Source organism: Drosophila grimshawi, unplaced genomic scaffold, assembly GCF_018153295.1.
Source record: "Drosophila grimshawi isolate 15287-2541.00 unplaced genomic scaffold, ASM1815329v1 contig_848, whole genome shotgun sequence".
In the NCBI taxonomy this organism is placed as follows: domain Eukaryota; kingdom Metazoa; phylum Arthropoda; class Insecta; order Diptera; family Drosophilidae; genus Drosophila; species Drosophila grimshawi.
The window spans coordinates 9837501-9849420 of NW_025063692.1; the positions used below are offsets into that span (position 1 = coordinate 9837501).

The following is an 11920-nucleotide window of genomic DNA, read 5'->3' on the forward strand; positions in this document are numbered from 1 at the left end:
GGTATAGGGGCTCCGGGGCGGCAGGCCCACTTGGGTAACTGGGCACAAAGCTGTAAGGCGGAAAGGGTGGATGCTTGCCACTGTTGTGACGCAAACGTTTAAATTGTGGCGCTGGCGGCGGCGGTGCTTGTGGCAGTTGTGGACGTTGCCAGTTGAATTGCGGGGGACGCAGCTGATATGCAGCAGGACGCGACTGCAGCTGATTATCCAAATAGGAAGACGATGACGGCGGCGGCGGCGGCAACGGTGGATGCGGGGTGCTGTACACAATCTGCTGGCCAGGATCGTATGGCGATGGCGACTGGTGCAGCTGCTGCAGCTGCTGTTTGCCCATCCTCAGCTGGCGCTGACGTTGCAGCAGCAGTGTGTCGGGCAAATATGAGTCTGGCTCCTGCTGCTGTAGCCCCTGTTCCTGCTGTTCCCGTTCCCGTTCTCGTTCCCGCTGCAGCTGGAGCTGCTGATGCTTGCCCACGCGCAGCTGGCGCTGACGTTGCGGCTGCGGCTGATAAACGATTGCCTTGAACGCGTTCTGATCCTGCTCGTCGGCACTGTAGTTGACCATGGGCAGGAACGGCTGCCGATCAAAATCGGGCGGATGGAAACGTCCGTTGGCAGCCGCCGGCGGCGAGATGAGGTTACTGCGTATCAGCTGGCCCAGTGCTGCATCGTATTCGGAGTGCAGCTGGATGGGCGTACGTGGCTTGGGCGTAATGCTCACGACGGACACATCATTGACGGGACTGGGTGGGGACTTGTAGTGGTGTCGCTTCGGTGGCTTTGTGGCCAGGAAGTCATTGATTGCATTCGACGACTTGATGCCAGTGGGTTGTCGCTTCGCCTCGAAGTACTCGTAGTAAATCGGATTCGACTTGGACAGCGGTGACTGATCACGATCCCGGTCCCGATCCCGATTTCGTTCCGGATTGCGATCCCTGGTGCGTTCCGTGCTGCTCGTGCTGGGCACAAATACAAGCTGCGCGGTGGGTTTTTGCCGTAGCTGTGGCTGTGCCGTTGTCGGCTGATAATTGACAGGATAAATAGGTATTGGCACTGCCACTGGGACCGGCACGCGCTCCACATACTTATTGGCCGGTCGAGTTGGAGTGGGCGCCTGCGGCAGATAACCAATGGCATTGTACTTGAGTGAGAGACGCGACGGTGGTCGGGTGGTGCTGGTGGTGCCGCTACTTGTACTGGTAGACGTAGGAGTAGTGCTGCTACTGATATAAGGACGTCGCGTTGACGTTGTCGTCGTTGTCGTTGTCGTCGTTGAGGAGGAGCTAGTTGTCGCCATCGTTTCCAGCCGGCTAAAGTGATCGGGTGGCGGTGGCAGCACAATGCCTGGCACTAGCGGACCCGGCGGCACCGGATTCGAGTAGTTGCTGTGATAGACAAAGCTGTACGCGGGCGGATAGTACAACGATGGATCATCCTCGTCAAAGTCACTAATATTGCCATGGAGGGCAACTGGTGCCGAGCCGGAAATGTTGCCCGATGCGTGCAGTCCACCGATTAGCCAGGGCCCCAGCAGCGGACTCCGGGGCAGCGACGGGAGGTGGGATGGGGGATGGCCCAACGTCTCGTTGGGATAGAGCCAGGGCGCGTAGGGCGACGGGTAGACGTAGCTGGGCTTCGGGTCAGCTGCCTTAGACGACGCAATCGCTCCCGGCCGGGCAGCAGAATGCGTCCCCGTGCCGTGGGCAGCTCCGTGACTTTGGCCGTGGGCCGCGTGCTGACCCACAACGGATGGCGTTGCATTGCCAGCTGTCGGATGGAGGCTCTCGATTTGATTATCTCGGATAAGCTGCAGTGGCCCATGCGGCTCGAGCTGCACGGGAAATGGAGGCGGTACGACTGGATTCGCTGGCAGCTTGATCTGTCGCAACGGCGCATCGTAATCATCAATTGGCGGCCAGGCATCATCATTGCCAATGCCATCGCCACCGGCCGCCTCATTCAGGCTGCCACCCTTGATGACCAGCAGATGATCCTCGGCCAGCCAAATATCCTGCTCGCTAAGGCCACCAAAGTTGCGTTCGTTATCCAGCGGCACCTCGGGATTGCGTGCATAGCTCAGCACGCCCGGACGCTTGGGTACGCGTCGGAAGAGCTCCTTCTCGATCAGGCCGTACTTGCCATCCCGCACCTGATCCGCGAGCGTCTTCTTTGCATCCTCCTTGCTCTGCTTACCACCGCTGCTGCTGCTACCCTTGGCTGACTCCACCTCCTTGCCGGAGCCGGCACTGAGACGCAATATGCCGTTGTCCCAGTTATCAAAGTCATCCGGCTCATTAAGCAGCGCCTCGTCATCATCCTGATCCTGATCCCGATCCCGATCACGATCCCGATCCACTAGTGGTGGCCTGGCCAGACGATAAGAGCTGCTTGCCTTGCGTCGCTCATTCACAAATGGTGACTTTGTTGTGCTTGTTGTTGTCGTTGTCGATGTTGTTGTTGTTGTTGTTGCAATTGCAATGCTTCGGCTGCTGTTGCTGCTGACAGCAGACACCTCGTAGGTGGAGTGACCCTGCGAATTGTGGATGTGTCCAGCCACCAGGCGCTGTATCATGCGCGGCCTGTGAATGACAATAAGAAGAAGCAGAAGAAGCACAATTAGCAGACCCAACAGCAGCAGCAGCAGCAGCAGTGCGGAAACAGCTGCAGTTCCAAACTGCTACATGCCACATGCCACATGCCACACGCGACTTTCATCAAAGGCGGCGCCCAAAATGGCCAGACGCCAAAATACCGTTAACAAGCACAACAACAACAAATCAAATACTAGTGAGAATCGCCTACGCGAGCCAGCTCGACTAGCAGATACCCTGTACAACCAGCTCAGACACACATTTATACTGGTTTTGTGGAAATGTATGTAGCAGGCAGGCGGAAGTATCTCCGACCCGATAAGGTATATATATTCTTGATTGGGATCAACAGCCGAGTCGATATAGCCAGATATATATATTTATATATATACATATATCAGAGACTATAAGAGCTAGAGACTTCAAATTTTGATTATAGCTTCTCCAATTCCCCCACAGATTTCTTTCTTATCGATAATTGCCTTCGTTTCTCAGATATCGATACATTTCGATCTCCGATAGCAATAAAAGCCACAATTTTGGAGGCAAATTCTTCCAATTAATACATAATATGCAGATTATTGATCAACTGCCCCAATTTCATCAGAGAAAGAAAGACTCACGTTTTGAGTGCGCCGGCGGCGTTTCGCACGAAGGGGGAGTTAACGACTGGATCTGAGGATGGCGACTGACGTCGACTGTTGCTGCTGCTGCTGCTGCTGCTGCTGGTATCGAATGCAGTCAGCGTTGGCGTGTCGCGTGGCTGGCGAGCAGCACGGTTGCTGCTACGGCCGCTGCCGCGTCTAATGCTGTCAGCAGATGTTGTTGGCGTCGCCGCCGTTGTTGTCGTTGTTGTGGCTTTGAGGCCACGGCGACGCTGCAGCTGCGTCGTTGCTGGCGGCAGTGGCGTTGTGCTGCTGCTTCTGCGACGTCCGTTGCCGTCATCGATGGGCAGCGTTGTTGGCGGACGCCGTTGGCGAGGAGCGCGCAACGTTGGCGTCTGCGTCGTCGTCGTCGTCATCGTTGACGATGCTGCCGCCGCTGCTGCTGCTGCTGCTGCTGCTCCTCTGCCACGCTGGCCAGCGGAACGAGCTACCGTCAACGTTCCCGTACCCGCTTCCGCTGCCGCTGCCGCCGCCGCCGCCAGCAGCGCTATCACGATCAAGTGCAAGGTTAACGATGTCATCTATGGAAAAACGAGGCATTTCAAAACAGGACAATTAAAGTAACAGTTATCGTGAACAGTTATGGTAAACAAATTGAAAATCCCCATTGCAAATGCCCAATTCTGTCTGAGCAAAGAACAAGCAATTGCGATCTAGTCAACTGATAGATCTGTTAATCTCAATTGCCTGAAAGACAGTGTATATTTTTGGTAGCTATGAAAAGTAAGAATGAGGCCTTCTTCAATTTTAACACCATTTTTAATGTGTGCTTAATTTCCGGAGAAAATTAATTTTTATCTCTCAATCGCTTAGGCGACATTAATTTTTGAATTTTTTCATCATCTTATAGGACTAAAAGTATACCATAAAATATTTAATAATTCATTATTATTGTAGATAAATGTAAATCCATTTTTTTATTTTTATTTTTGTTATGTTTTTATTAAAATTTCATTTAATATAAGTTCAAGCTTAAGTTTGAATTAAGGGATTATACCATCAATTTTCTACAAATATTCCTCATTTGTTAGAGCGAATTTACAGATATTTTAGATATGTATGTTCATATGAAGTTTAGAAAGATGAACTTAATTTTTTGCTTCAGATCTCAGTTCAGCCTGCAGAACTGGCTACTGGCTATAGTGATTCTGCAGAAGTAAGGAAAAGCTGAACTTAAAGAACAACTTTCACATCTAACGTTGAGTTACTTTAGCGTTTCCCAAACAGAACAGCCCCAACAAATCAGAAATCTTAGTAATTATAGTTGAATAATCGATAATATTCATGTATAATATTATATTCATTTATAAGAATTTGCTTTTAATGTAGTACTTGGATAAGAACAAGGACATTCATTCCGTCAATAGATGTCTCCCAATTCCTCAGTTCCATACACTCTCGTTTTTATTTGTAATAATTTGTAATTACAGATTTATGAATTGATTTGTTTTTTAATCATTTTTTATAGCATGCTTATGCTTAGCTGCTTACGATCATTAAAAGTATTTGTGCTGCTTTTCTGGCTCTTCGACAAACTGTGTTCGGGTTCAAGATTAACAATCTGCAGTTTACCCATTTCATTCCATTCCGTTTCGTTCCATTAAACCCATCCTCCCCTGTCCGCCTTCCCCGCACGCCACATCTTTAATTTCGATGCGCTGAAGTGCATCGAGCAATGAATTGGCCATCTGGTTTTTGGTTTTTTTGTGTTCATTGTTGTTGTTGTTGTTGTTGTTGCTGTTGTGTTTTGTTGTTGTTTTTGTTGCAAGATTTGAGCACGCGCCAAGCCTCAACAAAGCACTGTTGCTGTTGCTGCTGCTGTTGTAGTTGTTGTTGTGTCTGTTGCTTCGCTCATGTTAATTAGCTTCACTCAATTGATAAATGGCCAAGTGCGCTGCTTTTGTTGTTGCCGCTGCTGCTGCCGCTGCTGCTGCTGCTGCTGCTGCTGCTTCTCTTTATAAGCGCCTTTCAGCGCTCGATGATTTGTGGGCGCACATTTGAGTTGATCGCTTTGAATCTGCGATGCGGCATGCGGGATGCGGCAGCTCTGAAGTTTTATGATCGTAATCATCACAGCAATTTATATGCGTTTTCATTCGAGTCTTATTTTCGAATTAATCTGTGATTGATTTGTGTTTATTATTGTTATGCCATGATGATTTGCTTGGTTGGCTGCTCTGCTTGCAGCGTGTCTTGACAGCAATAATTCATAAACAAATCAAAGCAAAATCGTCGAAAAATGTTTGTATTATTTCAGCTTTCATCTAATATCTGCATCGATCAATTAGATAATTTTTACACATTTATTTAAATATTTATAATCACATTTACTAAAGGAAATGAAGGCGAATCAGGGATAGTAATTCGATCAAAATTGAATCAAATTTTTATGGCTGCAATATTTCCATTGCTTGTCTCTCTCAAGTACAACCGGGATAAATTTCCTTCAGGTTTGTTTACATCATTTCTAAATATTTATAAATTCTTGAATTAAAAATCAAAATATGAGTAAAAACGTACTTAATTTATCACAAAATAGTCTAACAATCAGTTTTTCGTAACTGTTCTTGACTTGATTAAAGCTTTTTAATACAAAAGTTTATGTTTTTTTTTTTTATTCCGAGTATCCAATTATTCATAAAATGTTTGTTTTTGTAGTTTTATAAATATGTATGTTATTCGTCACAGTTTAATTCAGTGCAATCCATTGAGAAGTGGCCCAAAAACGAAGCCAAGCAATTTCACTGCAATTGCAGTTGAAGTTGATTAACCGGCTCCAGTTAGCCAAGTTAACAATTCAATGTGAATTCCGAGCATTTCAAATGGCTATCTGCAGCAGCAGCGCAGAACAATCAAATTATAATGCTTAAGGCAAAAAAGCACAAAAGTAAAAAATAAAATTGTGAAAAAAATGTACGAAAAATAAAAAAAAAAAAAAAACGAATTGAGTCCAATTTAATCTATGACACCATCGCCCCAAACTGCTTTCAAATAAACTAATTAAATTGAAGTAAAGCAACAAAGTAACACAAAAATGAAAAATAACAGCAGCAGCACAAATAAGAAATAAGAAATAAGAAATAAGGCGCAGCCAAAAAGCGCTCTGCAAAAACCAGCGACTACAAAGAATTATTTATTGCCAATAGGCGACGCCACCGTCACCGTCACCGCCAACGTCGACGTCGACGTCAGCGTCGCAGTTACCTTTCATTCAAAATGCAAAGCGGTCGGCAAATCGCGTTAACTTTTTGGCTGGCAGCAGCACCAGCGCAAGGCTTGGCCCAGGAACGTGGAACATGGAACGCGAAACGTGGAACGTGTCTGCGGCTCTATGACGAATCTGACGCGACTGCGCAGCCACTACAAACACCGTTAGGCGGCAGAGCGCGCGTGCACGCGAATGGTTTTCATGTTTTGTGACACCCTGTAACGCCTAACACATCGGTTAGTTGCAAGTCATGCAAATGCATGTGACAAACCACTGAAAACTATACAGCTTTGTAGATTAGGCAAACATTTTATGTACATTCAAAACATTGCACAAGGATTAACCGTTAATTGCTTGGAGGGTATCTCTAAGTCGCGCACTTGCAACTCAAGCAGCTTTTGCTCGTTTTTCACTGCCTTGTTTTTTTTTTCGAACTGAGTATTTTATTTTATTTAATTTTTTTTTTGTTGTTGTTTTACTTTTGATTGCCAAACAACAATTTGGCTGCTGCTGCTGCTGTTGTTGTTGTTGTGGTTGTGGTTGTCGCTGGTTCTACGTATTAAATAAAATCGCTAAACAGGCACAAGCGGAGGCTGAAGCTGAGGCTGAGGCTGGAGCTGGAGCTGGAGCTGGAACTGGGGGCTGGCACATTCCGTTGCTGGCAATCCAGTTACGAATCACGTTCCATTTGATTGTTTCAGTTTTTCGGCTTTAGCCGTTTTTGGCTTTTATAGCATAATTTTTTTGTTTTTATTATTGTTGCTTTTGCTATCTGGCTGAACTTTGCATCGGTCGCTTTTGTTGTTGTTTATTATTATTATTGGGCTCGGCAACTGCGCCCACAGTGCGACGCCGACGCTGGCGCCTGCACTTGGAAACACTCCAAATCCAAATCCAAATCGAAAAAGCAAAAACAAAACGAACACGAAAAGCAACGTCAAGCTCCAAAATTCAACCTGTCGCTTGAAGTTGGCCAATTAGACACGTTCAGAGCGCGTATGAGTCAACAATCAACAACAAACTTTGCAACAACAACAAAAAAAAAAAAACAGTCAAATGTTATTTATGATTTTTGATTTCAATTTGTTGTCCTTGATTTGGGTTTCGCCTCCGTCTCGATGTGAAGGCGTTAATGATTTGGGCGGAAAGTGGAGGCCAAACCAAGAGAGTGATATTGGTGAGGGGCATGGATAGGGGCAGGGCTCTAGCGAGGCAGTGCTAATTGCAGCACTGGAAAACGTTCGAAAAACGTTTCTTAACTTTCGATAGTTGTCCAATAACAAAGCAAGAATCATATTTGATAACAAACTCTTTTAAAATTGTTTAAATTTAGCACAGATAGCACAGAGAGAATGTTAACCTTACCTTTGGGCAAAAAAATACAAAGATCACATTTCAGTGCAATGTAAAAGTTTCTTAAAAGTCGCCTCTCAACACTCTCTCACAACACTATATCAAAACACTAATATATAAAAATACACGTTTAAACGCACTGAAACTCCAATTAATACTGCGATCTATTCTTGCTTAAAGTTTTTATGAAATTCCATTTGAAATTTTGGAAAGCCAATGTACGCTCTGCTCTAATTAATGTAACCCGAACATTTGCAAGACAATTGAATTAAATTTGGGCGCTTTTCACATTATTAGCAGGAAGTCGTCAACATTAATGTGATGAACCCTGCCCCAAAAAGCTACTAATTTTAAATAAATAATGAATAAAATTTGTTATTATTAATATACACTTTTTATTGTGCGTACTATTTGGAGCATAATAAAAAAAATCAAATTAAATATCGGATGTGGTGTTCAATATAGAAAGCTTGCGCTGTCTGTCTGCAGTTACCAAAAGTTGTGTGAAATATGATTTAGTGCAAATATACAACTAGAGGAGCACTTGCCAATAAATATAGTATTATATTGAAAGTATCAGCAATAATTTCTCTTATTAGTTACTAGCATTGAAGTGTTTTAAAACGACAGCAAAATAATAAAGATCGTTAAGTTCCATTCGGAGATCCATTATAATTTGATTTGTTTACATTTATTTTGTTAGTTTCTTCCTAATAGGCTTAAGTTGAATAATACTCAATCTACGTTTGGTCTAATAACAATGTGCCCTTAGCTAGTTCAAAACTTGTATTTTGACAATCCCTGGGCCATATTGCCACATCGAAGCAATTTGATAGCATTCGCTTTTACACTTGATCGAGTTTAGCGTAACTTATGGGCCATAAACTAAATTTAAAGAGCTCCAACACAAAAAAACAACCGAAATGCAAATACAAAACAAAACAAACCAAACCAAAACAAAACGAAACGAAAATAAAATAAATATGAACAGCAAAGAAATGTTCGAGAAGGTATATCGAACCCGAAATACCCTACAATATGTTTGCTGTGCTATATTAACAATATTGAACACAATTAGCCTATTCTTTGGTAACTGTTGTAGTAGTTAAACTGTTCCGTTTGAGCATATTTTCTTTATATACCATTTTAATGTGTACTATGTTTTTCTGCTGAGATGCGTTACAAATTTAGCGATCGAATGCAATAACCACTGCGAGGGTATAATCAAAAGAAAAAGTAAGTCACTCGGCTATCGATATGCCAACATCAGCCACAACAAAAGCAGCAACATTGCCACAAGAGGCGTCGCTGTGGGGGTGACTATACGCTCTGCCCGCCAGCCCCTGATCCGACTCCCCATAGTTTCCTACAGCGATCCGCCAGAAACCCCAGAAATAGTCGCCACTCCTCCGTCTCTGTGTCCGCCTCCGTCGCCACCACCGCCCACACAACTGCAGTGTCCAACTGTTGAGGTTGAGACATGCGGCGCAGGTTTTGGCGGTCGTCGTTTGTCTTTTGTCGGTTGTCGGTTTGCATATTTGCCGCCAAAGAGTCAAACGAATTTTCTGTTGCTCTCATTGTTGTTGTTGCTGTTGTTGTTGTTGCTGTTGTTGCTGTTGTTGCTGTTGTTGCTGTTTTTGTTATTGTTATTGCGGCCGCTACTCGCAATGGTCTGGAATTTTAAATAAATGCGATTTAGTTGTGCAACATTTTTACTTTTTCTCCTCGTGGCCGAGACGGTGTTGGTGGTGGTGCTAGTGGTGCTGATGGTGGTTGTGCGGACGCCACTTGCACCGCACAGTTATGGTAAATAATTAAAGAAACGGAGCAATGGCAACAGCAACAACAACAACAACAAACGAAATTGTGCACAACGAAATATAAATACACTGAAAGAACCCTTCGATTTAACAACGCTTTATAAGATTTAACTATGAATCATGTGTGCATTAACTTTTCATATATTTTGAAGCTAAAACTTTCTAGTGAACAGCAAATGAACAATTTCGGAGAAGAGGTGAAAACCCACGACGAGTTATTCTAAATCGTGGAATGTTGTTGTTTAATAGCACCAGTTGAACAAAAGTTGTACAACATTAAACTGGAGTATTTTCACTAAGCCAGTACTTTGTAAGTTGAAAAACTCTTCTTTTTTTTATTTCTTAATAAAAAATTCAACGAATATAATAAGCTAACTGCATATACATAAACACATATACATATATATATATGTATATATATATATATATACATATACAATTTTTGTTTTTGAATTCTGTGTTCGATCGGTCCGACGTGAAAGCGAGAGTGTTGCCGGTGCCACAGTTGCTGTTGTTGTTGTTGCTGTAGCTGTTGCTGATGGTGTGTTTGCTGTTGGTGCTGTCCCAGTTACGCGCCAAGCATAACTTTAACCAACAACAAACACGAACGAGCCAAATATTCATTGATTTAATGCGCAAGTCTTTTTTTTTTTTTCTTTTTTTTTTTGTTTATAGGCTTTTGTTGTAGTTGCTGTTGCTGTTGGTGTTGTGGTTTTTCATTTTAGATCATTTCTTTGCTGCAGTAGTATGTTGTAACAGAGCCCAGTGATTAATCAATGGCATTATATAATGCAACAACAAGTCGAATGTGTGTTTGTGTGAGGCATGTAAGCAAAGCGTGCCAACGACCACAAATCGAAAATTATAGCAGAGAAGTTCTCGGAATCATTCCGAAATGATATCGTTTCAAATGGGCGAATGCAACAGTTGCAGCAATTTCATTGTGTCATTTTCATTTTTGCTGGATGCTGCTTGCAGCGCCAAATGGAATACAAATGCGTTGTATGCGTTATCTCATTGGATGCATAATCAATATTATGTATGCGCCGTGTGTTCCGCAGTGGAATCCACAATTACTAATGCTATGATGTGGGCCTCAAACCTATATCATTGGCTGCCAAACAGCAGCCAGTGGAGGAAGTTAGGCTGCTCAAAATATCCGCTGGCCAAAGTCGAAAACCAAACCCCAAAACCAATTGTCTGCAACGACAACAAAAACAACAACAACAGCAGCAAACACAAATTGCAAAGTGCGCGCAACGCGAGCAATAAAAAAATCGCTTGATTTGCATTTAAAGCCAACAGCAACATCAACAGCAGTAGCAGCAGCAACAGCAGCAGCAGCAGCAGTAGCAGCAGCAGCAGCAGCAGCAGCAGTAGCAGCAACAGCAGAAAGAGTAACAAACTATTGAGTTGGGCGTGGGAACATACAGATTCCAGCTAAAGATCGAGAGCATGGCCCAGCAACAGTAGGGCCACGCCCTATTCCATCCAGCAAAAATAAAAACAACCACAGACAACCAGCAAGCGACAACTCTATTATGCAAAGTGAGGCGATTTTGATGCGGTTGTTTGAGGGCGGTTGGCTTCCATCATGATTTGCCCCTAATGACCAAGTATTTAGGTGCCTAACGGCAGACACTTTGACTTCAAGCAGTTCAGCCAAAAAGGGCGACAGCAGCTGCTGCAGCATTAAGTGTAACAGCATTGTTTGCCCACCAATAAATCGCACACCCAAAACTCTAGAAAGGCCATTGAATTTGATTAAGGGCATTCGGTTGTGTTGAGGGTTAGAGTTGGAGTTGGAGTGGAGCTGAGGCTGAGACGGAGACTGAGACGGAGACTGAAGTTATTATTTTTATTGCAATTGGCAACTAGTTGTAGCCACTATGGTTATTTCCATGCTAATAAAAAAAAAAAAACTTCTTAGAAACTTCAAATGAAATCGCCTTCTTTATACAAACTCAGCTCAAGTCGTCTATAGATGAATTTGGTTTACAAAATGGCCAATTGCGCAGCTCCATCCACGGTCGCAATTTAATTGTCGACTCATTTTATTGACACCCCAATGTATATAAAATCAAAGGAATATTTCGATTTTAATTGGGTATTTTTGTTATTAAATATAGATTTGAAATTAATTTTCGTTGTTTGTATTTTTTTCATTTTTCTTTATTCCTACTTTAAAGCCACCCAACGACTTACCTTGGCTTTTATTCGGCTAAATGACTCAGCACTGACAAAGCTTACCGTCTAACTGGATCTGGCTCTGGCTGTGGCTCTTGT

At 43.7% G+C, this 11920-nt stretch overlaps 1 protein-coding gene across 2 annotated transcripts in view; it reads right to left on the reverse strand.

The window, feature by feature from the left end:
• LOC6565955 overlaps positions 1-11920 on the reverse strand; it is a 38515-nt gene that overhangs the window by 1077 nt on the left and 25518 nt on the right. For both annotated transcript variants that reach the window (XM_001992380.3, XM_043215966.1), the window contains 2 exons: positions 3212-3774; positions 1-2576 (listed from right to left, as the gene is read on the reverse strand). The exon at positions 1-2576 is cut by the window's left edge and continues 1077 nt beyond it. In XM_001992380.3, the coding sequence (XP_001992416.2) occupies positions 1-2576; positions 3212-3774 (3139 nt within the window). The remainder of the gene's footprint in view (positions 2577-3211; positions 3775-11920) is intronic.